Source organism: Dromaius novaehollandiae, chromosome W (genome assembly GCF_036370855.1).
Source record: "Dromaius novaehollandiae isolate bDroNov1 chromosome W, bDroNov1.hap1, whole genome shotgun sequence".
Lineage (NCBI taxonomy): Eukaryota > Metazoa > Chordata > Aves > Casuariiformes > Dromaiidae > Dromaius > Dromaius novaehollandiae.
The window spans coordinates 26192678-26220564 of NC_088130.1; the positions used below are offsets into that span (position 1 = coordinate 26192678).

Here is a 27887-nt window from a genome sequence, read left to right on the forward strand (position 1 = left end):
ATTTCTTCATGATGTTGCATTACTATAAATTAATTCTGAGAGACAAAAGTGCAATGTATTTATTCTTTTTTAAGCAAAACAAGAAAAGGGATCTTGCTGATATTATTCTAAACTCTGCACAAGTTCTGTTGCATTGTCATTACATGAGTTCCTAATTGCTCTAGGCTAATAGTGCATTCATCTTTTCCTCTTTGCTGGACACTAGTGGCTTGTATAAAATGAGTTGATACTTCAAACACACATTTCTCCAGCACATTTTTGGTTCCTTTCTTGGAATATTCAGAACCTAGTGACTGAATGAATATGAATAAAAGTCAACTTTCACTCTAGAAAAGCCACAAGTAGTGCTGAAGACATCTGACAGAGGCTGTACCGCTTTGGTTGCCAACACAGGCCAGGTTTGCTCTTCATAATTTAAAAGCAACAGGAAAAAAAAAACTTGAAAAGTTTGGAGTGCAAATATTCTTTGGTTTACTCATTAAAACAAAAAGAGACAGCAAACAGCAAAAACATTGGCAATTAAATAAACTGCAAATTCTTTAAATGCTTCCTAACAAAAAGTCTTCAGATGTTTGAAATGTATTAACTTCATGCTTTTAAGCACATTACAGTGTCTAGAAAGTCACATTTTTTTCCTTAAGGGCAAGGCACAGAGAAGAGGGAGAAAAAGAAGGGTGACAGGTAGGAGAGGAGAAAAGAAAAGAAAAAAAAAAGTGATTCAAGATGACACTTTTGCATTAGTTAAATAGCATGTAAGCCAATGACAAAATTAATTTCTGTTTCTAGATTCATTATACACATGGCAAACTGGCTTGGAATTTATTTTCAGATGTTTAAGCTTTCTGAATTCACATCATCATACACATCAGGCTAATGTATAAAATACACTCACCCACACCTTTTCAAAATAATAAGGACATATTAGAAAAATATCATAGTAAATTGCATAGATTAGTCATTGTGTTTTACCTTTCAATTTTATAGGCAGAGTTTAAAATTATGCACTGCAGATGTTTTCTAGGGAATACTTTTTCCCAGTCAGGCTGTTTTACTGTAGGTTATCATTCCTGAAATAATCAAAGGAAACAGGCATCTGTGTAAATCTGTAAGGATCACTTGGTAGGCAGACATATACAGTTTTCATCACTAGCCTGCAGACGAACAAGCCAGTTCAGACTTTATGAGACAGCATCACTGATCTGAGTATTCAAAAAATGAATGGTTCATAAGGGCAGCACTAGGAAGCTGTGATCTGTGCAGAGAGCATAAAAGACTATAAATCAATCAAATATATATTTTACAAGTAAGTCAAAGAAATTATAGAGTGTACCATCACCGTGATAGTCTGTTACCAACAATATTGGACTGATAGTTTAGAAACATTTCTGTAAATAAAAGAGACAAGATTCAGATTGTCTGGCAACACATTGTTTTGTTTCGTGTCGCTATCTTGCAAGAGTCTTGCTCTACTTGGACAGTTCTATTTTACTGTCTTTATCCAGCTGTTTCCATAGGCAAGGCACAGTAAGACAGTTACATGTGCAGTCTTTCTTCCAGGCGGACTGTGCATAGCAACAGATAGCTGATGATAAGGAATCAATTTAATAAAGATCTTTTTGAAATACTCATCTTAAAAAAAACAAAACAAAAAAAACCCAAAAAAACCCTTTTGCTTGCTCCCTTATTCCTTCATAAATCAGCAGTGTTCCATCTACAAGTAATACATGGGCAGTCAACTTTAATCCAAGTACTTATATGTTCCCCTCATCTAGCATTTTGTTGACACCATCACAAAGTTTCTGCAAATGGAGTTTATAAGGTCCAAAGGGATTGTACAAGGCAGCCAAAAATTCACAATCAGAGAAGTGATCAAACACATTGTTGACACGTCCATGTGATTTTGCGGTTAGGTGACGCTGAATGATTTGATGAAGTAGCTCTCTACAGTCATTTAACAGTTTGGACAAAAAATTCCTGTCAAAGGTATAATCCACCTGATGGAAACTGACCACGGTCTTAGCCAGCTGATGTACTTTCTTCTTGAATTTTTCCATCAAGGCTATTTCATCCTGATTAAATTGGTTGTTCCTGTAGAGAATTGCCAATTTGAGGACTATTTTAATGAGGTTTTTAATGATCTTCTCTGCTTCCTTTTTATTTTGTGTGTATTCCTTTGTCACTCGGTAGAGCTCATCTAAAACATCACTGCTTGTGTCATCTATCAAAGTAGTTGCTATTGATTTCGACACCATTTTTCCAAGGATCTTCTTCTGGGCCTGAATGGCCAAACTTTTGGAATTGAAGACATCTGTGGCCACTGGGAAACAAACACAAAAAAGTATGCAGTCAATACTTCATCACGGACATACTACAGAGAGTAAGGTAAGGAATATTTCCATGTCTATCCTTTCATCTGACTCCTAGTAATTTCCAAAAAAATAATGTAAACTTAGTATATATAGTTGCAGAAAAACCTGTCTTTTCTAAGCCTAAAACTTTGTTTTTAGGTTTATATTCTTTTAGACTGTTTTAAGCTTGAGAACAAAAAAAATACATATAAGAAGATGCTGAAAAATAGATTAAAATAAATATATATGGGCTGAGGGAATTTCTATCTGAGGCAATAAATCTGCCCTAATTGATCAGACAATGCCTAAGTTTGATCTGATTTTCATATTCATAATGAAATCTGAAACCAGCTAACTTGGCAAAATCCTTTAAATATTCTTCCATGAGAATAGCTAAGAACTGAAAACTAAAGGAACCGAGCAACCATGACTATCCTAATGTCATGGCAATTGCCAGTGTTACTCAACTGGAAATAGTAATTCAGTACACCAACTGTTGTAAATCTTTTCCTTCTAAACATTCTACAGGATCAGAGAATTCAGATCCCATGTGTACGTGTATATATACATGTATAGAGAGAGTGAGCCAATCCTTTGTCAGTACACAATACTGAGATCCTCTGGATGCAATCTGAAGGTGCTAGTTTCCAGAGCAAAAGGAGTGTATGTAAATCCTTCTATGTTCTATACTTAATGGAGAGGTAGCCAAAAATGGCTACCATTACACTTGTTAGCATGACCTCATTAAGGAATCCTTTTCTGGTCATTAAAGTAAATTGTAGAGCAGGTTTCTACTCCAAAACTATGGTAGTTTGCATCAATATACCCAATGACTGGTTCCAGTCTTTGTAAGGTATTCAAATACTAAAAAACCCTCAAACATTCTTTCAGAAACTTGTTTTGTGAAATTTTACCGCACATGTTCTATTATCAGTGACAATTACTTACAGCATGTTCTCGTAACCTTTTCCAGTAGGTCACATGTGAACTCAAAATTTCCATGCTGAATGGTCTGGGAGATGGCTGCCTTTAAGTTGCAGCTTTCTCAGAGTCTCAAACAGGCTGAAGGGAACCCTTCATATGTTTATATTTCTTTCACATATGGAAGGTTTTCTTTGCAAACATGGGGGCTGGAAACATTTTTTTCTCTTTTAATGAAAACAAGCTCTGCAGATGCCATACAGTTAAGTCCCCGAATTTGGAAAAAGTTTCCTATTAGCTGCTTGTATTTGGGCAACTGGGTGTCTTAAAACCCAGGGTGTCTCTGGGTTTCCAGCAAATAAAAAGAAAGTTGTGCTGAAGGATGAGTGAGATACCAAGCTATACTTTGCCTTCAACAGTACCTTTGAGAAATTTTTTAATACGCTTCTTTTCTGTGATCTGGCAAACTTTCAAAAAGGATTCTCTCTTAAGTCTTTTAGTTCATACCTATATTTTGTTTTGAAGCATTAAATGTTTGAGCACATTTTTTAAAATAGCACATCTTTTTAAATTTTTACTACACACAGATATTCAAAAACCAAAGAACCCAACTGTCAACTATTTTAGGGATAGCACTCAAGATCACAAGACAGACACGTTTCTAAACCACATCGATCTGGGAAGAAGTTAAAGATGCTAAGTAGGCAGTCTGAACTGAAGATATTTGATTCAATATTTCAGTTTTTAAATATAAAACTGTATCTGTTATTATTCAAATAAAACTAATCAGAATATTTCAAAGGGTGGTCAAACACTAGAACTCAGTAGCCAATGTTTTACAAAGATCTACACAGAAACATTAGCTGTATGAGTTATGTCTGCTTAATATAAGAAGAACGAGAACCACAAAACTTAAAAGTTTCCAGTCTTTTTCTCCTCCCTTCCCTCCCCCTCCCCAGCAGGAGTATCAATTGTTACTTTATTTCTTAAAGCCTTCCAATTTACTCATCTCCCATTATATCTCCTTTCTGACATTCCACAAAGATATACAGGCATTTGTAGTCTCATAAGAGCAGTCACGGCATTTTGAAATATCTTCCATAAAGTTGTGAACAAAACACAATACTGTATATATATACATATTGTAAAAGGTTCTTTTCTAAGATGCTGCAGGTACTCTTATTATCAAATGCTAACTTCATCACAAAGAATATTTTATAATTGAACAGGATCAGTACAACCTGCCTCCAACAAGTCACACAAACACCCAAAATTTGTGTTAACAATTTACACATAGCAATACACAAAGTAACAATTTTAAGCAATCCAAGATGTGACAGTTTTCCCAACACCAAAATATGATGGTTTTTCAATACTAAAATAACTTGCATTACATGATTTAAGATTTGACAAAGCAGAGCTCCACACACAATTATCACTGCAAAGCAAAACAGGAGTTGCTCACTTACAAAAAGTATCAAACTCTTAATGGCATTTCTAAAAATTCTTCCAGTTTTGAGACTATGCAGCATAGCCTATTTTCTCTCTATTTAGCAATACAACACAAGTCAGCTTCATTTTCTCTGTATTATGTGTTCTAATTTGTTAAATCCATGAATTTCATACCTGTCTGTCAGTCAATCCAAAAAAAGACATTTGCAAATTGTTTGTATTTTATTATAAACAGATTTTTTCTCATTACTGATAACAAAAAAACCCTATAATGTTATTTTCCAGCCAACTGCTTCAACAAAACTGAGTTTAAGCACCGAGCTTCTAGAACTCCAACAGAACGAATTTTCTTAAAAAAAGTAAAATTATTACTTACTTTCTTGTCAAAAGGAATTGCAATTACTAATGCTGATAGCAGAAACACATCTCACGTACAGATGCAAAATATCCTAGGTGAAGCCTGTTGCTTGCTCGTTCAGCTAAATCTAGCACATACTTTATCATACATTTTGAAACACTGTCGGAACCTATCACAGAGTTAAGGTGTTTTTTTTCCTCTCTCCATAACAGCAACTTTTCTCAACTACCTTTCTCTTCTGTCTGAAGTGCTTCGTTTTACTTTGGCACCTCAAAATGCAAAAATACATTGCAGCGGTTTCACTTCCTTGAAAAGAGTGCTTAAAGGAAATTGCACTGCTGAGCAAGCAATGTAACACCAATAGCCGTTATTGCTAACTGACAACTGGAACAATTAGCAGAAATGGAGAGAGAAGAAAGGTTCTGTAACTTCATAGGGCAGGGTACTTGTTAAGAAGAGGTTAAAATATTAACCCAATATCTGCAAATGCCAAGAACAGGAAACTCACCTATATTTGAAATGTCTGATTAGCAGATCATAAAGAAACAGAGAGGAGCTGCTATCAGCTGTATGCTTCACTAATCCCCAGTTCTGAACGTGAGAACAGTCATACATCCAGTTTAAGAGCTCTGACTGAAATTTCAAATGGAAGCACCTAAAAATAAGCATGTAAATCCACATTCAGACAACTAATTAGAGCAGTCTGATTTTCATAGGTGTTGCTCTCATATAGTCACTATTTAAGGAGGGGATACAGTAGATGATCGATACATACAAACCTCTGAGTACACTTACTTCATTGACAGTTTCCATCCAGAAATAATGCCATTTCTCTGGTGGCCTGCAGAAGCCTCAGAATTTGGGCAGGTAATCCAACCAATTTTAAACATCTCATAGATAGTCTTTCTCATGATTCCTCTTTATAGCCCCTATTTGTTTTCTATGCAGTCTTACATTTCACTTTCAAAAATTATATTGCTCCCTTTGAAATCAATGGGATGTCATTTCCTGTACAATCAATATACCTAAACATTTCTGGTTCACTGCCATGATTACGTTCAGTGGAGCCAACCCTCTGCAGAGGAGAACAGTCTCAGGTGACAGGCTCTCAGGGAGGAATCCTCCCTCTGTCACTCAGAAATTGACAGGACCTTAGGGATATCAGGGACATCTGAAAAGTCTTCTCATTTATTTACAATTTAGAAGACAAGCCAGTTAGTTAACAGAGGCTGATTTCTATGGAAGTTGGGAACTTATTAATTACGATGCTTCTTGTTTTTTTGCAAACAACACCAGGTGTTTAATATTAGTTTTGTATTTTATGCATTGAAGTAAATCAATACTGGACAGGCACCTCTCTCAATACATTTTCCCCAGAATATTTACCTTAGAGATGTTTTCCTCAAATCTTTAACTGTGTAGAAAGTATGAACTTTCAGTGAAAACTGAAAATTCTGCATTAATAAGCTCTCAGGAGGAGACTGGTATAAAAGTACAAGAAGGCTCTTTCTTATGGCTGTGATGCTCATTCTTCCTGCCATGAAAGCCAGTACACTTCCCTACTTACTGTGGCAAATGCCTATTGCCAAATATCCTATTTCTCAACTACATTTAAACTAAAACTGAATGTATTTGGAAAAAAATCGAATCAGATGATTTCAGTACCCCAAACCAAGGCAGAATGTTTTTGGTCCTCCATGCCCCCCCAAGGTAACAATCACTAGCACAACTGATAGTACATACAGTCAAGTCTGTGTATTCAATCTAATGTCTATGGATAAAATTGTCATTGAGTATTTTTAGGCTTGTAATAAAGACACACCTGAAGAAAAGCATCCAGTAAAAACTTGCAGTGAACCACGTTAATTCTATGGACAACTCGAGAGTTAAATTTTTTGATGCAGTTCCCATTTCTGGCGAATATACTCATGAGACTTTAACATGACAGCCTTAGCTGAAGAGGAAATATGACTGTGAAGCCATTAATGATAACATTGCAATGTGAGACTGAGCTCTCATTTTACTGATTGACATACCACCTACTAATTGTCACTAGTACCTAGAGAGTAAGCTTGCCCACTGTAGGGTGCAAGATCCAAACATGAAAGGGTTTTTCTGGTAAGGATACAAAGAATACATACAGAGGATTAGGAGAAAAGATCCAGCACCAACTGAGCACTTTCTGCATGATTTAAAAGACTGTATCACAGAGTTTTGAGAAATGTGGCAACTGATTTCCTGTCTGGCTTCCTGTGTGGAAAAGTGTGTTTGCCTCTGTTTAAACTGTGGGTTAAAGCTAAAGCTACAAGTCTGTGCACACGCTAAGAATCTCATGTTCAGTCACACTCGTGGAGGGAGAGCGAGCGAGCATCATTCCCTCAGAGGGAGGCAACTTGAAACCAAGTGGGACTGTCAATACTCACTTCCAAGTATTTGTGACCGTGAGTCATGCCCTTCCAAAACTGTAAGAGTGCCTGCAAACCAAGATATTAGAAAATTACTGAATTTTGATATCTTCTTGCACTCTCCGTTTTCAGGGTCTTTATACAGGGCTACATTTGTTTTCAAGAAGGGTAAAGGCTAGAAATACTAAGAAAGTAAATACACTGAGACATATAAATAAATGACTTCATATAAAAATACATGACTTCAGTAAAGTGAGCTCAAACCATGATAAACTGCAAGAGCTAGTGTCCATAAAGGAACAACTCCTGAATTATATAACAAGCAGAAATGGAGCCATAAACCTTTGGTACTAGCAGAGCTGTTACATTTTTTTCACAGTATATTAATTACATAAAGAAAAGATTTAAAAAATGACTGGTAGAACACGGACTACTCATTCTTCAGATATAATAAAGTAAGCTGATTTTTCTAACTGCCACCATGATTTGTAGCTTCTTGATCACCATCTAATGGAATGAGTCATATTTTCAAAGAATGTTCCCCCCCCCCCCCCCCCCCCACAAAAGACTCAGTGCTTTGATTCTAATCTGTAGTGAAGTGCTTCAGAGCTTTCTTAGGTAAAAGGCATGTTAAATGCAACTTTCTAAAAGCACAAATAAAGTCCTTGGAATGTAAAATTTACTCCAAAAATGCAGCAGTCCCCAAACAGCCACTTCAGAAAATTAGCTAGTCTTTGCAATTGTGAGTGTTTCTTCATGTGTCTGCCTTTCAAAAGCTGATGAAGCTTGTACGAGGCATGCTAGAGCAGACAGCTCTGACAGCCTTCACTCTTGACCTTCAGACAGAGGGACTCTGACTCCTAAGGTAGCTGATGGCAAGAGTGAGGAGAGACCAAGGCCGCCACAGAGTTTATCAAGTCAAAGACTGGGAGAAGGGCAGATGGCTTAGGCAAGGAGCAAAGAACAGAAAACCTGGAGGGCAGACAGCTATGTGCAGGAGAAAAGAAATACAACGCAGTTAAGGGAAATAAGGAATGAAAAAAAAAAAAAAAAAAGCACTACTTTTCAAAAGGAGAAAAACATATCAGAAGAAACAAAACTCATCAATGAATATTTTCCACAGCAATATTTCTGGTAACACTCTAACAGCTTGTGGGACATACAAGGATTTCTAGTCTTTAGCTATGATCTTCCTTCACAGAGTGTAAAGTCAGAAGGACTCTTGACTTTTCCATCCACCACAGCAGCATAAGAGTTCCCTGGCTTATTTCTGGCCTTAAAAGGAACAGCTGTGTTTGAACTTTAGTTAGAGAAACATCTGAACATGATACAAAAAAATGTCAGGGGGTGAATTCAGTCTTTCTTTCCAGCTTCCCTCTTGCCCAATACCAGCTGAAAAGGCAGGACACAGGTAACACCACCTCTCTCTCCCAAACGTGAATCTGTTTTGAACTGCAGTGGGACTAGACTCTAAACTGTAATTCATAACTTGCTGCCCTGCCCTCTGGTTTGACACTCTTAGAAAAGCAAAAGCCCTGTATAGTACTCATTTCTTCCACATACATCTGCCTTTATTCGATTCAGGTACACATGCACCTTATTGGAAGAGCAAATATTTGACTTGGCACCTTCTTTTTGAAAAGAGAGATTTATATATGAATATCAGTTTTGACTAGAAAAATTGATCTGAAGTTTTCAATGCATACAAAGTATATGTTCATAATGGTAAATAACTTTTGCCTACATTTCCCTTAACAGATGCAGTAGATTGTACTAAATTCTCATTCAGCACGATCTTTACCAACTAAGCACAATATAAGAACGTTAATTAGTCCAGCAATGTGTACTAATTTTAACATTCATATTAGAAGATCTTCAAAAGAAAAAAAAAACGAATCTGAAGCCAAGACTAACACATGGCAAACACTGCATGAGCAGGCTGACTGGATTTGGAAGTTAGCTCTGGAGCTGGAAGTCACCCTGCAGCAATGGATAATCAAGCAATTTTGGAAAAAATATCTGGTTAATCAAGCAACTTTTGGAATATATAGTATGCCTGATCTGCATACCCATACTGAAAGGGAACACACATTCAGCAGCAGAGAACAAGAGAAAAGCTAGCAAACAATGCTGGGAACACCTTTCTTATTTAATAAAGTCCTGGAGAAGTCATTGCCAGTAGGTTTACATATCACACACTATATTTGTTATGTAAGTTCCTGATTTTACTATTCAATTTGTAGCTTTAGCATATTAAAATGTCCCAAAATTTGACCAACAGAAAAAATCCACTTCCCAGTTGCAAAAAAAACCCTAAAGAATGAAAACCAGAAAATAAAATACTTTTTGATCAAGAGGTGAAAAGAATTGCCAAAAAAAGTACTTGCAGGTTAAGGTTGGGTAGTGTGGCAATGCAGGATACTATTTCCAACAAGAATGCATGTGTAGAGTTTCGCAGTCCCATGAGAGTGGTTTGTGCCAACAAGTTATTCTGGTTTTACGTGCCTGTGCTTCCCACAGCCACCCTTTGCATCACATGATACATACTGTAGCTGGTTTAGAAACTTTAAAAGCCTTCTTAAAAGCCCTTTTCCTCAAGCCTATATATGTTTTTTCAATTAACAGTATGGCTTTAGTAAGAAAAAAATTAAGATTTTAACCTCTTTCCATATACTTCTGATGACTGCTCTTACAGAAGCATGTATTTAAATATATTGGATATTTAACAGAGAAAATGACAGTCACGCAGAGTAGGGTCATGAACTATATTTGGTATTTCACTCCTTTGCCACCATTTGTTACCCTTGCAGGAATGTAGTAACAGGTGCTGTGATATTAAATACAAAGCCCACATATTTCAGCTGTTGGCCATTTCAGGGCTACATCAGGTTCCTCTGTATCTACCAGGTGTCCATGCATACTCAACAGTAATGCTGTACAAATCTTTTCATTTTCACTTCAAGGCTATTCCTTCAAAACAAGCAAATGCAACCCAGATACTGTAGTTTTTCAGCCAGCCTTAAAAACACACAAACTGTGCAGCAACCCAACAGCACCAAGCTCCCTAACCCAAATAGCACTTGTGAAAAAAATTAAAATTGAATGTTTTATCAAAAGTAAAAAAAAAGAAAAAAAAGGCAGAGATATCTAATTGTTTTATGACCAACACTGCAAAAAGAATGTCTTCACACAAAACCAAAAGCTTAGCTGTGGGCCCAGGACATACAATATGTAACTGAGGATCTTTTGGCTTGGATGCAAGAGGAAAAGCATGGAGACAGGCAGTCCTAAGGAATGCATGGTGAAACTTAAATTTGACAAAGCAAAAAATGTAGAGGAAGTTCAAGATGCATGTGGCAAAAAATATAAGGAACTGACATCTGCCCATACAGTAGAGACAAGACAGCATGACAGGAAAAGGGAAATCAATTACAAGAACAAGGTATCAACTTGGCAGTCAAAATGCAAAGGGATATGTTTTGTATAGAATGTAAAGCAAGCCACAGCAGAGGAGAGTTAAAATGACAGAAGGGTTTGCGAGTCATCTTACACTGACTTTGAAAATAGTTAATAAAGTTTTTCTTGTATTTCTAGTCCTGGTTCTTCGCTCTTTGCAATGTCAATCTGTGTGTCACTCTCTCTGTGTCTTGGACACATGGTAGGTGTCCTTTGGTATCTGTCTCAGTGGAAGGTTGAAAGAAGACTGGATTGCTCTTTTACACTGTATTTATATGTATTACTATTGTCCCTTCCACTGGTTGCCCTGAGATACAGGATGGAATTTCCCCACCACCACCGTCACGCGTAATTGGGTTTCTGTTTTTTTCTTCTTTAAGAAACTTATTCTGAGGCACCAAGGAGTGCCACAACTATAGACAGGATGTAGAAAAAACTAGGAGCAATTCCAAAGGCACTAAATTCTCTGATGTTTGGACAGTTTGTTCTTTTTTCAGTATCAAATGAATTATCACATGCACGAGAATAAACCGTCTGAGAATTTTCCTTGCCAGATACCTTGCTATTCTAGCGGCCTAGGACAGTGGTGATGCCCTTCATCTCTTTTGCTGCCCATTACAGTTTTATCTTTTAGTTTTTCAGTACAGGTCTTGCTGTTTTTATATCATGAAGAATAAGTTTTCCAGCATGAAATGGATGGCTGTACATAGAATATATGCTTTGATTACTCTTCTGCACAAACCATCCATTGTACACTTACTTACGATTATGGGGAATTAAAGTTGATGGTCCTGCCGGTCTCTTCCATTCCCACTACTGAAAATATATTTCCTTTGTTTTCCTCTTCCACAAGGAACAAAATAGATAAACCCTCCAGTTTTATTTTTTTCTCCCAATGTTTAGTAGCCATACCCTGTTCACTATCCTGTTCTCCACACTACAACTACCAGGACTTCAGTCCAAACTTCCAGCCATAAAAATCAATGGTTGAAAGTATTTTCTCTCCTGGATTTCCCTCGCTCCCTTGCTGTCAGTTCAGAACAGGCCTCCAAGATCCACCTCTTGGAAACTTCGCTTTGACTCTTGTTTGTTTGCCTTTGGTCTTCCTTATTCCTGGCTTCTCCAATTCATAACCAATGATCAAAACAAGTGATGCATTATGCAAAATATTTCTATACATAAGATTATTAAAAACAATCTTCTTAAAACCTTTGATTTAAGCAGTTTTCAATAGCTTAATTCTCAAGCATAAATTGCTAAGATTGTCAAATCCGAGACCCACCTCCCAAAGTATCGTACGGTTTTGTTTTGCTTTCATTAATGTTATTATATCCTAGTAAAATATAGAGCATAAGGGGAAAATTAGGCCTCTAATACTGTCAGAAAATTGTTTTGTAAAATTTACCCTTCTGGTTACACACAGGATGTGTGTAACACTGACATTTTCTTTTATATCAGGAAGCGTTATTATTAGGATGCAGAACCTTGACTAGCAAGGCACTAATGACCCTATTTAATTTTAAATTTTGTAAATCTATTCACTAAAATTAGATGATCTCCAGAGGTCCCTTCCATCCTCAACCTTTCTGTAATTCTATAAAACCGGCATCTGTCTTGTGGTTCCCCTCTTTGGCCAAGGCATAAAAGGCTGAGTACATTGTTATCCCAGCTACTGACAACTGCAGAAGTTAAATGTCCAGCTTCGTTACTTGGAACTGGCATCAAGTAGTATTTTTAAGTAGGCCATGAACAGTACAGACCAACTGTGAGGGGCTATCCATATGACCTTCCTTTGGCAGGAAACACTCTAGTAGCTTGTGATTTTCGGGACTGTTATTCAAGAAGTAAGAAGGAGGGAATGCAAATTTGAATCCTGAAGAAGGACAGGCATTCCTGTGATGACAAAAAACACCAACCATCTAAATTTCAAAATTAGTTAATGACATTTTTGCAGTGTCAGAGAAAATAAAAACGACAACAGTTTCTCTTGTCCTCACCACAAGATACCTCCTATCCTCTTTTCCCATAAGGTGTTGCATTAATTAATAATAGGCCACAATAAACTGACCAATATCTAAAACCATAAATTACATCTTTCAATTGATTATAATACAAACCATTTTTTGCAAACTAAAACTCAGTTTAAATATACATCCAGGGCAGTTTTAGAATGTCTTGCACGAAGGATTTTTAAATCTCCAATCCTCAGCTTTTAGGCTGGGAGCTTGGTGAAGACGTCTTATTGTGGATGTAGACAGCAGAGCCAATTTCTTTATTCTTATCTCTTCAGGAAAGTGTCAACTATTTCTGCTCACAGCTGCTCATAACCAGAGAGAATTTTAAAAATGACTCACTGTTTCATGTTATTTGTAGTTTCTGAGATAAAGTCTAAGCCACTGTTCCTCAGTGAATATTGTTAATATAAATGTTTCTGAATAAGCTTCAAAATTAATTCAGTTTTTCTTTTGTTACTGGGAAAAAATAGCCCTTGGAATCGCTAGTTCAAATATTCATCAGTGTCATTTACTCACTTTTGCTAATATTCAGCTATTCTTTTTTCTATAAAAAAAATCTCTTCCTAGAATAGTTTGCTAAAGAGGACATAGTAAAAGCAAAAACAGATCTCATGAAAGTTTAAGATTTAAAAACAATGCAATTTCTGCATTTTCTCCTTTTTCTCAGTCAAAGTTTTCTATGTATCTTGAAGGAGCTCATTACGTGGAGGCTTGTCTGTGCATGCGCTGATTCAGTGCTTTATTAATTCCTGTAACAAAGTGAAATGCAACCATTTTGGCATCAAGACCTGACGGGATCATTCCTAAAGGTCCAAAATCACAGATCAGTTTCTAAATACCTTAGAGAATCCTGCAAGTACCTATCTATATCTATAGCTGCTTAAAGTACATCCCAGAATATGCCTCTGAATTTCAAACGACAAACCGTCCAAGGACAAATGGTCTCAAATAGATGAAACGCTAACTCTCACTTTACTGCAATGTATTGTCATACCATAAACTGCCAGCACAACCACAACTCCGCACAGACGCCAACATTTGTATCTTGCAACACCAAACTGAAACATAGATTTCCCCTATTGCCACACAAAGCACACTGGCTGATCTTCCATTATTAATCTGTATAGTTAAAACTGCTGAGGCTGAATTCAGGAGGTACGGAAAAATATCTCCAAATTAGTTCATACAGTGCGCATCTGTTCCTCTGCATTGCTTTTGCAGAAACAGATCTGTGGTAAGCATTTCGATCCCAAGCTCCCCAAATTCAGTCAGCCATGAGTTGCAGGGGTGGCGGTTCTCTGCTTTTCATTGCAAGCCAGTCAAACACCAGAAATCAACAACAAACCCAAATTGTGGCAGGGAACCAAATGCAAAAAACAAACCAAACCCCCAAACTTAACCAAGGCAGGGAATCTTATGAAGAAAAATAGTATTTATGAGAAAAGATGCCAAAAGGATGAATGCAGAATAAAACTCTAAAAGGAGAGATTTCTTAATTTCTCTTCTCCCCACTCGCAACAAAATTGCATCCAACTGAGAGCAAGTTTAATGCCTACACTTTTGCTGACACTGGTGATAAGGAACCAACCAAGTTGCCGGCAGTCACATCTGCATCACTAATCACACAATGTATCCTGTTCAGGAGTCATTACAGAGATGTGTCCACGAAAGAAAAAATGTACAACTACCATTAAAAAACTAAAATAATTCAGGAAATCCACTGACCCAAGCAGAGAAAAAATGGAAATCTACACACTTTCCATAGTAAAAGAATTTGTTACTATCAGCATGTACAAAACTATCTTTCAAGTTGGTACTGTTTTCCAAATACTTTATTCTATTTTTATTCATTTCTATTTTTATAACGCAGAAACAGTCAGCTCAAGCACTGATATTTCTTACATAGTCATATACAGCAACTGTTACTACTGACTAGGAGATCGCTGGATCTAAAGTATTTACCCAGTGAGCAAACAGGAAAAAATAATCCTTAAACAAAAAGCTAGACTTTAAAACCATTATGAAATAGATCTGTTTATTTTTATCCTCCTGCTTCTTCTATTGAGTATGATGAAAGGAAAAACAAAAACAACAGTTGCTTAATACAGTGGCATAAAAATTAGTGTTTTTTTCCCTACCTCTTTATGAAATGTTCTCCTATTACCATAGATTGTAATAAAACCGTAACAGAAATCAGTCCGGGGGTTGAGATAACACCTGAAATACAGTTTTTGCTTGCTTGTTTTATTTATTACCCAACTGTGTTTATTGAGACTCCAAACATTTGGGAAGAGAACAACAACAAAAAAGCAATATGCTCCTCAAAAAACTCCTTACAAAATCATCACATTTAACATAAGATTTGACCAAATGATAAATACTGAGTGATGAAAGCAATCATGTGTGCCTCTGAATAAAAGATACAAATGATTATTAGTATCCTAGTCTCACATTTCCCTTATGCCACCCCTGGCTCATGTATTACAAAATACTCATCATTCTTAGAAGCCATTCATTTAGCCAGTTCCTATGTTTGGAAATAATATTGTTGAAGAACACAGCCTTTCTGAATGTGTGTGCAGGGCCCTCTTGCCTATCTAGATATAAAAAACTTATTTGATTCTCCGGGGATTGCCTATTGACTGACTTTTGCTCCCTGATCTCTAACTTCTGCCTGATTTATGGCTACTTGTAGTTTGCAAATTCCTCAAAGAAAACAACCCTAGGGTCTGAAAAGTGCTAGAATATAGTAAATGCCATCATAAACAGATAAATGAAAGGGAGAAGGGGAAAGTAAGTCACCAAAAGAAGCCATTCTGTAAAATGAAAAAATCAGATCTAATTTGAAAAGAAAGCATCACCTGCCTGTACATGGAGTACTGTGTCTAGTTTGAGGCTCCCCAGTATCTCTCCAAAAAAGGCACTGGCAAACCGGCACAAGTCCAGCAAAGATCCACCAAAATGGCTGGGGAGCTGGAATATATGACCTACAGGACAGGCTGACAGCAAGGTCTGTTTGGCCGAAAAGATGACTACCAGGGGACCTAAATGGTATCTGTAACTACTGACTGAGTGGTTACCAAGAAGACAGAGCCGCTCTTCCTGGAGATGCATAGCAAAAGAATAAGGGGAAATGGGCAGAAGCTGCAGCAAGGGAAATTCCAGTTAGATGTAAGGAAAATATTCTTCACAGGGAAGGTGGTCAAATACTGGAACATGTTGCTAGAGAAGCTGTAGGATCAGCACTTGTGGAGATATTAAGAGCTTGGCTGAACAAAGCCGAAGCAATGTCTTCTAACTTCACATTTGGATCTAACTTTGAATTTAGCTCTGCTTTGAGTAGCAGGTTGGGCCAGAGGACCCCCAAAGGCTCCTCACAGCCTAAGTTACCTATGATTCTATTTTCCAGGTAGCTCAAGGGGCTGTATCTTATTCACAATTAAACACGTTAGTCTTGCAGTTCACTATGGATTACTAGCTTTGATTGCGTCAGTATAATTATATTAATGGAATTTTCTTAGAGCAATCCAGCACTCAACCCAACAATTGTTGCTAAATGATTAACCTGAGTTTTAGTGATCCTGTAATGCAGCCTAGCTGCTACAGCAAATGCTTCCCCATGGCCTCTACTCAAATTACCACCTACCTTCCTCATCTGCTCCAGCTGCACAAGGAAGAGTGCTAAACTTGTGGTGTACACAGACTAGCAAAGCATTCTGTAGAAGACAGCTACTCAGTATTGGTTTCCAAACACGGAATACAGCAAAATAAAACACCAATTCAGCACATCAGATTCTAAGCCTGTAAAACAGGCAATGTGTGTGTCATCTAAACCATTTACAGAAAAGTTATCTTAAAGGTTAACCTCACTCGGTAAGGAAAGGTCATCTTAAAGGCTACCCTGATTTGGTTAGGAAAATAAATAAAACAAAACATTCCTTCAGTTTTTGAGGTGAGAGATTCAGAGCTGCTGCCAGAGTTTAACAGCCTTAAATCAGTGCTTTTACTGAGTACTGCAATGCCTACATCTAGATGTAATTCTACCAGCTACATTAAGAACCATGTGGAGTTGAATCCCTGTCCTCAAATCCATTCGTTGTCTTCCTGTATCTTGCTTCATTAAATACACAATCCTCCAAACATCATTAAAAAAGAAAACCTTACTTTGACTTGCTTGGATCTCCTGATTTTTTTCCCCAAATTTATGATTGCTCCTTCCTCATTAAGGTGCTCACTTCTTTTTCCATCCACTCCCACTATTTTGCACCTCTGGCAATGTTTTTTGCTGTGCATGTGGTATAGCATTACAATGTCCAGTTAGTAATGATTCTTTCTTGCTTCTCTTTCATAAACTTACTTCTTTCCTTTTTTCTTTTTCTTATTTTCAAAGTTAAAATTATAATATATTTTGCTTTTGGCTTGTCCTATTACTCTAGAACTCTAACAACCTATAGAAAGGATTACTTGAACTACGTAATTGTTAATCACTGTTTTGATTCACAGAACTGTGTACATGACATTTACAACCCCAATAACCTCCTAATGCTCTTCCTCTGCAGTAGGGAACTTATCAATGCAATAAAAAGCCTTCAACTGGTAAATCCGGATCACTAATATCCTTTGGAGCCAGATGATTCTTCCTATCTCTAAACAGAACTTTTCAGAATACTATCAGCAAAAAGCCACTGTTTCACCGGCCTTAATGTTTTATGGAGGTTATTGTTTTGACAAGGGAAGGTAGAAGTGGGGCAGGCAAAACAAAGGGAGCACACATTCCCTAGCCTGGGGGGCAGAACATGGGTCTAAAGGGGCAGTGGGGAGGTACGTACTACTAGTTCTTCTGTGCTGGTTCACTTTGTATGGAAAACAGAGCTCCACAATAGAAAAGGAGTCAAATCTCCAATTTTTGCAGCTGTCAAGGCTACCACAATTCACACAAAAACACTCCGTTTTGGGTCCAAAGAAATTCCATTTCTGTTTAACCTTATGTTTTTCATGTAATTTATTCTAACTCTGTCTGAAAACAGTTTGTAACTTCAAAAGTTGCCATGAAATGGGACTGTCAACATCCGATACGTTTGGCATTTAAGTATGGATAACATTCAACTTGCACAGTTTGAGTCTCCTCATTTACTGTCATAAAAGCATAAAAGATTCCAACACAGATGCTACCTAGCTTTCGATATGGTGGGATGACAGAATCTTATATTGACACACTACATATTACATTCCCAGAAATGATGTGGATGGAGTAATGGGCCATAAGAGCACAACAGCAGACATTTTATTATTTAAATGAGGAAGATTCTATCCTAGAAAACTCTCAGACAAATCTAAAAGAGCTCAAAGACCTGTCTGAGAAAGAAGTGACTGCAAAATGGCAAAGCAAATTCAGGACTACTTACAGGAGGGAATATTTACTTCTTAAAACAGTGAGTGCTCCATAATTTTATAACATGTGTGACTGAGTTCTGAAAGGAAAAAAAACAGGTGAGCTCATTCCTCAATAACCTCACTTGGATTAAAAAAATATGCTAATTGTGTCTATATAAAGCTCTGAGCACTTTTAGGAACGCAGAGAGGCGTCTCTCCCATGAAATATGGAACTTAAAACTAAATATTATAAAGATGCAATAGGCGCTCTCACAGCTTCTGAATTTGTAATACATTATCCACTGTTTCATAGGTTATGTATTACAAACCCTCTGATATCTAATATTATTCTACCCTACCTTCGAGACATTAGATTTATTTCCTGTTATTTTCTAAATATACAACCTAAAACCTGTAAATGAAGCTGAAGTCTTCTGAAGCTTTATGTAAATTGCTATTTCCTTTTATGGGAGAACTATTATGTCAAGAATCCATTAATATCACAAAAACTTTAACATGTATTTGCATGTACTTAAAAAGGTATATTCACGATACATATATTTAATATCAAGAACATTTCCCTGCAGACCATAGCAAGCAATTAAGTCAAATAACAGTCTGAAACCATTTGATACTTTCCTTGGTGCATGACTTATCTACCATACAACACCAGATTAAAATTACAGCATGTAGTAATATCTTACAGCCTGTTTCTTGATTTTACCATGCTCTTTGTTTCATCAAGCACAAAAGTAACTGCAGGAAAATATGCCAGGTTTATTTATAGCATGGCAGTTGTTGGAATCTGTATATGTAATGCAGACTGATGCCATGTATCTACATATCACTGTTCATATAGTAACACCATACATAAGTAACAGCATTGTGGTATACAGATGAATATAAAGATTGTTTAAAGGTTACTCAGCATCTCAACTGAAAAAAAAACCCCCCACGTTTGATGTCAGCATTCTAACATGCACCACGCAGAGATCAAAAACAGAAGCTGAAAAGCCTACATGCATTACTGCATACCCCATAGCCAACAATTAGTACAAAATACAGTTAAGTCACATTGTCTTCTAGCAATGTGTTTTTACTCCCAGTTCCTACGGATATAAATGAGAATAGATTTGAGATCAAAGAATATACCTTTGTTAAGTATGAAAAAAAATTAAGAGAAAAATCTTTGGCAGTTCATAATTCAAAACTAAGCTGGACTTTTGGGTTTCATTATAACAATGAGTATAATTTACTTTTATAACACTAAAACTTATGGGCTTTGATCTTGTTTTGCAGTTTTAAAAATATATATATTAAACCCTTAAATCCACTTTTTGCAGACTTCCCAATGTTCTCTAAATACTGCAATTACCTTCTATAAATAGCTAAAAATGAAGTATCGTTCTCTTCAGCAACAGATAATTGTCAGAATAGATGTGACATTCAAGACTATTACTGTGCCCTCAATCCTCCTTCCCCTTCAGGCTGATCCTCCATCATATGGTCCTAGAGTCAAGCCTGGAAGCTCCAACTATATTTCAGAATGCCTCATATATCACTTCACTTGCCCCTGCCCAACAATGCAGGTATCGACCACCTCAGCATCTCTGTATCTGGCAAAATGGAAATATTCTGCCTTTGCTTTTCATCTTACAAACAGCATTCCATTAATAATTTCCCTGTAGTTTTTTTCCTCCTTTCAGGCTTCAGCACGTAGCAGATTAGCTACTGTATTTCCATCACTACCTTTGGCCTTGAGATGTACGATATTTACCAAAATAAGTATTTTGTAAATCTTCTAAATGTACCCTCTGCCCCCTGTGTGACTAGTCATTGAGCTTTACCTAGTAATTCCCTGGATGGTCCTCATCATTTGTGGCTGAATCAGAACACCTATTTAGAGGGATGTTCACTCTTGCACTAAAAGGAAAAATCAACCACCTGCTTTGGTAAACTGCAGAAGAGATTGTCTGTCCTCAGTATTAAAAGCCTGAGCCTCAAAATCCAGTTTGAATTTGAGAAGTATCGATCTTTATGCAAAAAGCACACAGCCCTATTCTTGATGAAACTGAGCTGGTTAATTAAAGTCTGAATACTTAATTTCTGCCACATTCACTAAGCTATTTTGATCAGTCACCTTTCATGCAATGTTGAATCAGACTAGATAAAGTAGTACAAAGCTGCAATTCTGTGTATTCACCTGTTAATCTCAGTCTTTATTCACATACACTAAATCCCCTTTTCCCATGCACCTTATAAATTATTCCTCTACACACGTGAGCATATCATCACAAATGCATTTACAGAGTGACTGAGAAACTTTCGCAGTGACACCTGTAGCTCATCTTCTCATAATGGTGACTGTTTTTATTTTTCCACTCAAATTTATTAAAATCACAGTGCAGCAAAACCCAGTTATTTTCCCAGCTAAAAATAACTCAACCAAAAAGTTATCCCATCTTTCCTCCCTCAGCCACCTGCTCCAAATGCATTTTTCATCATGAAGATCCTGGCATCTCAAATTATATCAAAAGAAACCAAATAATTAGCACAGAACAGCAAGAGTCTTTTCAGAGAATTTTGAGAATCTGAGTCAGCTAAGAAGGTAAGAGGTTTCTTTAAAGAAACCAGTTTACATTTCAAATATAGCCAACTTTATAAAATTGTCTGGAACTTCCTGTATATAAAGCAGAGGACCTTTCATGCTATGGCATGCATGCTGATCTCTCCTGCTGTACCGCTGGGGGAGAACGTTCACACTGCCATAGTCTTATTCGCAGTTTCTCTTTTTCAAACAGTTTCTATGGAGAAATATTTTTCAGTTCTGCTTTTCAATAAATCAGTCCTACAGAATCCTCTCGGGAAGAAAAGCTGCATTTCAGTTTATCTGTTCATTCAATGAGAGAGGAAGATGAAACAGGGAGCATTTTTATAACTCTTATCAAAACACAGGCTATCGTGCTTTGTTATTAAGTCCACTCTATCAGCATTTTTACCATTATGTTTGATTCAGTCCAAACCTACTTTTCTGAGGATCAACAAAATACTCTTTTATGCAAATGGATACATGCCTATAGTAATGGTATTCTTCATGTGGGGGAAGCTGTAAGAGTGTGAGGGGAAAGCCAGCTGAGATATTCTGAAAACATCTTGTTTTCCCCAAATGCAAAATGCTTGGGTTTCCTTACTACTTGCTAATCTATTTTTTCTGTGCCATACTGAATCTCTGTAAGGTTGAGGCTCCCTAGGGACTATTCATAACCATGAAACATCAATTCTGTTCTAAGAAATCCAACTTATAACCCCACTATTGCCCTATTCTCTTCTGTATAAATGGCCTTTTGTATGTACACACTTTCAGGAAATGACCCTCCTCCTCCTCCCCCACGCACTCCCTACTATCCGCCCCCCTGACTCGCACAAAACACCCCCCTCCCCAAAACAACACGAGTGAATAATTGTGTTTTTGTTGGAGCACTTCCAGCCGCTCCACACGTTCCACTCCAGGAGCAGTCAATGAAGCCCTTCAGCTTTGGCACACTTCTCTGTTTAAACACGCACACTCACACACCACACACACACACGTGTGTGCACTCATTCTGAAAGGGAAGTAAGCAGCACCAAGCTCATTCCCAAAATAATGACCTTTCACTTCTCCCCCACACAACTTCCTCTTTTGTTAAAAAATACAGCACTTGCAATTTCAAAAAATCTTCCTCTTTCAATCGGCTGTTAATGTTTTAAAACACCATTTCACACTCCTAAGTGTGAAACTCACTTCATTCACATGCTCCTAAGTTACCACTGCAGAGACAGACATAAGATATCCCTGGTGTCAACATGTTGGTGATTTCATTTCCAGTGAAATCTAAAGAAAATTCTTCAGATGATTTTGCCAAGACGTTTTCCCTCCCCTTTCAACAACCGAAAGCTAAAAAACGAGCAGAAACTCTCACTCATGCTTTCTTCTGGCTCACAAAAGCAGCTCGGACGATGCTAGATGTATTTTTCCTTTAATCAAGGCCTTTAAAAATATTTAAAATCATACCTTCCTTGGATTCATCAGCTTCCGAACTCATGGTGTCAGTGTAACTCACTGGAGACCAGATCACAGCTGACGTGAGCTTTGAGAAGCAGCAAGCCAACTTCTCAAAGGGGAAAAAAAAAAAAAGAAAAAGGGCTGGGATTTTAAGGGGAAAAGTCTGCGAATTCAACAAATCACAGAGAAGCTACGTGAAAAGGATCCCGCCCCCTTCTGAACTGCATACGAGCAACTGTCTGGAAAAACAGCACCTTAACAGAAACTCTCATTTTCCTTGCCAGCAGTTGCCGTTTATGCATTTTATTCCCCCTAGTCTTTTAGGCTGTAGAGAGGGTGGAGTTCTACTTGTTACGGCTTGCCAACGTGGTATGAGAAAGCAAGCGTACGACACCAAAAAACCCTGAGCGTGGAACAGCGTCTGATTGTGGTGACTGACAAACAGATTGGGGCGCTGATATCCTGCAGTAAAATTTAATTTAAATCACTTTTAAGCCTAAACTATACATTTCAACACTACTTGCTATCTAGAATTCATTCTGTAGCATCTGCAATTGTACTGACTAATACAGGATGACTAAATAAATGCTTAAAGGATGAAAAGCAGCAGCCTTCTTTCAGGTAGTTCAAGCTAAAGCTAAAGAATTGTATTACTTTTTCCTTCACCATGGTCAACAAATGGTGCTATCTACTCTGAAAGCAGCAACTGGTCTCTGATTCTTGAAAAAACTATTTGACTCCTTTGCGTTATAGCCCCCTCCCACATATTAATAAAGATATCCTTTTTAAAGGCATATTATACAATATTGTTTTACAGCACAGCAAGAGAATGGCTATGTTTTACAGCATTCCCCTGACTAGTCACACGACAGAAGTCATGAACAGGATGCATGCCTTCAGCGCAAAAGCAATGGCAGTTATTTGGAAGCCTATTTTCTGATTGGCACAGCCTTCAGTAAAATCCCAGGATAACTAGGAAATATCTTTTCCTTATTTATTGCTTTACTATATTTTTAGTGCAGCAAACAGAACAAAGCCTCTGTGGAAATGCTATTGTTCAGGCACAGGAGCAGAGGTGCGAGCTCTCAAGAGAAGTGCCGGCTGCACTGCCTGCACGGGCATGCAACCAGCTGCGCCGCTGGCGCGGGATCCCCCCTGGCCTGCCCCAGCTATCAGGGTTAAATGTGCACCCCTGAGGGGGCTGGAGGGTCTTCGGGTAAGTGACGCTATAAGCAATTAGGGACTGCGTTACTGGAGTCATAGCCAAGGGGAAGTAAGTATATTCCAAGATGAAATCAGAAAGTGCCAAAGCTCCAGTCACAAGCTCAGTGTGCCTTCAAAAAATCCTTTGCGCACTTCTGATGGTAAAATTCAGCTACATCCATTAAAGTGTATTTGTAAGTAATGCAAGGCTTACATTGTAGGTAAGAAAGATGTTCTCACAGGTAAAAGGCATGGAGTCAGGAAGGGTGGTATGCATTCTTGAACCAAGGCAAATTTGCTTTGTGAATCAGGGTACATAGTATTTCCGAATGTGAGCAATTTTTGTCTTGCTTTGAGTGCTTTTATTCAGGATAGGGACGGCCTTTTACAACGTACTCGTGCCTGTACCATACCTAAGAAAGACGGATCTCATTTGCACTGAAGCCTCTTGATGATGCTGAAATATTTTTATCGGCAATAAGCACAACTCCACAGGTCTCTGACAGACACTCAAGAAGCTAGCTGTCTTCCACAGGCCTTACTACCTAGCCTGCTGTGGCAAAGTATAGCAGTTGTGTCCTTCAAAGCACACAGAGTGAAAGGGAATATTAATGTAAATGGTATCACAGAAAAAAAGCAACTACAACACCAAACTAGCTAAAGAAGCCACATTTTTCAAGCAAAAAAATAAATAAAAAAATAAAAGAATTATTACTCCTCCACATCTTCCTGCTCCCCAAATGCTGGTTTGGGGTAATTACTGGATAGCAGATTGAAACCACTCAGAAAAACCCACACAGAATAGAAGAGGAACAGGAAGAAACACAGCATTAGCCAAGGTTAACTGTAATAGCTTTTGGGGTCCCTTGATTAAAGGTAGTGTTCTTATGGAAATAAAATAGCCAGAATATAATCTGGTATCCTTCCATAATTAGATTTACACAATAGATGTCTTTCTCCTATTGTAGATGACAGATAGACAGGGAGAGAGAACGAGCCTTGCAGCTAAACCTCAGAAAGTTTTGTAATTTTAGATTTCTGAAATCTCTCGGACACGTTAGAACTCTGAAGACAGATGAGAAAAATCTGATTATTCTGATTTGTTTCTTCTCTACAGAGTCCAGATTGCACCTCCTTACCCAGTTCTGTTCCTTTTGTGTACAGGGTTGCAATTCAGACTTTAGACACTTATTTTTTATATTTTCATTTGGGTTGTTACGCTTCTTCAAAACACATCTGTCAGCTGAAAAGACTCCAAGCAGCCTGAAGACAGTTCAGGTAGGTAATTTTCCAGTCTTACGATAAATAGTGACTTCTAACGGCAGAAGCTTATTGGGTCATTATTATCCTCGGAGTCTCCACCCGATGAACAGTCCTCGAACTCCAGTAAAAGTAACAGGGTAAGGTAAAAATTAAATAGAGACTCGGTGGATGATGCCCTTGCACAGGCAAGAGACGATACTGCAGTATGCCTGGAAACTTGAAAAACCCTTTTAATCTGAATGAGATAAGGTGTGAGAAGGACAAAACAAAGAATGACAAAACTCTAAAAACAGAATCTGTAGGCAAAAATAAAATTCATAGGACAGATTCTCGGGGGGGGGGGGGGGGGAATAACTTCCTAAAATGAAGGGCTTAAAATCCACCACACGTTCTCCCATTTGGACAGAAACTATCTCTGAGGGAAGGCCAAAAAACTCAGAAGAAAATTAGATCTAAAATATGTGGCAGAACACACACAAAAACTGGCTTTACACACTAGTTTTCAGTGGTTCAAAGTTTAGAAACGATGATGCTGGATAGGACAAGGAGGGTAAAGTAAAGTGTCGTCTTTCACACACTCTTCCCTTAAACGAAAAAAAAAATTCTGTTGCAAGTGACCTAAAAGCCCCTAACTCTGCTAACTCAAACGCCAGAACACCGCACAGAGGACAGAGAGCAGCCAGGCCTTGGCTTACTACAGCAATATATAGGGCATTCTTGAAGGAAGGGTAGCTGTGGAAGTACCTCTCCTACCCAGCTTATAATTCTGCTAATGTTTTGTTTCCCAAACCACACTTAGTCACCTCTGTGTACATAGGCATTTTCTTAAAATCAATTTTTAAAATAATGAAAATTATAGAAGGTCCAAAAAAGTCCTGCAACACCTGCCAAGAGGACACTGAAGCTTAATACTTAAATATCAAAACAGACAATAATGTTTTGGTTTACAAAAAAGAGGAAGCAGACCTACTATATGAAAAGGATCAGGAAGAAGCTTTAAAGAGGAGGCAGCTGCCATGGAGCAAGAACAAATCTGCTACTGCAAAAAAACCACACGGCCATAGAGCAGTTCTAGAGAAGAAAGTGGTAATATAACATTTCAGACATTATATATTCCTGGGAAGAAAAAAAAAAGAACACCCTCCTCTTTGCTTAAATAAGTTTTGCTCTTCCAGAATGTCAGGTTAAATGCATTGCAAACTTCTAAAAAATAAAAATAAGGTACACGCCAACTTTAACTCCCTGTTACAGGCAATGGCCACCAACCATTTTCTCTTTATAAGCCAACTGCATGTCTTTTGCTGGCTACAACTGTACTGAACTATTTGAAGCCACATGACAGCACTTTGATTGTGGTAGAGGAAATCTGGGTTTCCCAGCCTCACTCTCAGCTGTGATAAAAGACGCACAAGTGCCTTGAGAGAGCTGGTACTCATAACTGCAGCTGTGATTTCTTTATGCTATGCCAACAGCCATGCCACAGACATTTTCGTTCCCAGAAATTGTCAAGGGTGAGGTAAATGAGAATGTTATGTGATCACTATGATGAGAAAGTAAAGCTTTGCACTAAACTGTCCCATGGAGGACTAGAGACCTGAAAAAGTAGCAAGTGCACAGCTGTTTTCATGGTGTAAACTCACTGCTCAAGGAAGATACCATACTTGCATGTGTGTAACCTAGGGATTACTTAAAACTTTGCAATTTAGCAATCGTGGTAATATAAAAGGAAGTTTACCCCAGAAACTTCTCTCCTCCATAACCCCAACATCCGTACCTGCTTCTGATACAAGGGTTATTTGTTGACTCATTTTCAACTTCTGGCACTCTTCATGGGGAGTGGATTACAGGCATGAAGACGAGGCAGTTCCCTACCTCAGCACTTCACTTCCAAACAAATTTCCCATAGGACAAGGAGAACATTGGACACAGTCCTAAAGCAGTCACATGTCCTATTATATCTTGATGAGCATCAGCTGCAAAACATAATGACACTATGACACATCTGTCCCTATAACTGCGTTTCATAATTTCATAATTCTCAAATATTTGAGTTTTGCTCAAATTGACGTTTTGAAAGGGGATGAGATGAAAGACTGCTGTATTTTGATCCAAGGTTTTCTAAGCAGAAATAAATGCAATAGATGTGTTCTGCATACACCTCTGGAAATTTCAAACATGCAACCCTATCAGAATAGCAACAAGGCATTTGTAATAGCTCCGAAAAATGGCACAAGTCTTTAGACAAAAGTTTGGGGCAAAAAAGAGGACAAACGGTTAAATTCAAAAACACACCATCAGGGAATTAACTGTAGTAAACTTTTTTGGTAAGCGTCTCCTCGCTTTCAGTAGAAGTTACCAATTGAGTAAGCATCAAAGACAACGTATAAATTTGCCTCTGACTTGCTGCGTTGGTCCTTCTTCACATCTTTCTCCAGTGGCATTACAAATTTTCAGACAAGCAGCCCATAACTGCACAAAGTTTCAAGATGCACAGATTTAATAAAATGGGAGAAATTTGTCTTTTCTAGCCCTTCACTATTAGTTTCTGCTAGCGGATGTGCTTCTGTGTCTCCCTACTGTGTGCTGAGGTCTCCCAGTGCTGGGCTCTGGTGATGCTGCCCCTCTCCTGGGGGGCAGAGCCCGAGCCGCCAGGCATCTCCCAGCTGCCCATCTCTCTGCCCGCCCCGCTGCTGCTGCACACGCGTATCGCAGCTGCGTGTGCTCTGCCACGTGCATCTCGCGGGTGCGCTGCTGCTGCACACGGAGCAGGGAGGCAAGGCTGCCAAGGGCAGCACTGTCTTTAGCGAGGCCTCTCCCTTCAAACTACATGCTGGCTCGACAGCAAGGCTGAACTGCTGCAAGTAAAGACATTTTCTCTCCCGACGCATCTCTCAGCTCCTGCATCCTTTTGCCATCACAGCTAAAATAACACTGCTACAGGCAGAAGCAAAGGGGAGGCAAGGGTTCACATGCTTCCTTAGTCCCATTTGACTCAGTCTCCTTAGCTGTGCCCATAGCTCAGGCAATGCAGCCCCACTCACCAAACGCCGA

General features: G+C 38.1%; 1 protein-coding gene across 15 annotated transcripts in view; it reads right to left on the reverse strand.

The window, feature by feature from the left end:
* Nucleotides 1-447: 447 nt before the first annotated feature.
* Nucleotides 448-27887, reverse strand: part of LOC135323454 (tumor necrosis factor alpha-induced protein 8) — a 65244-nt gene continuing 37804 nt past the window's right edge. For 11 of the 15 annotated variants that reach the window (XM_026115444.2, XM_064500186.1, XM_026115447.2 and 8 more), the window contains one exon: nucleotides 448-2317. In XM_026115444.2, coding sequence (XP_025971229.1) covers nucleotides 1752-2317 — 566 coding nt within the window. In that variant the 3' untranslated portion in view covers nucleotides 448-1751. Of the gene's footprint in view, nucleotides 2318-5097; nucleotides 5300-7502; nucleotides 7522-18360; nucleotides 18427-22379; nucleotides 22524-27887 lie in introns of those variants that run through there. The other 4 variants (XM_064500196.1, XM_026115443.2, XM_064500195.1 and 1 more) reach the window with 4 other exon arrangements.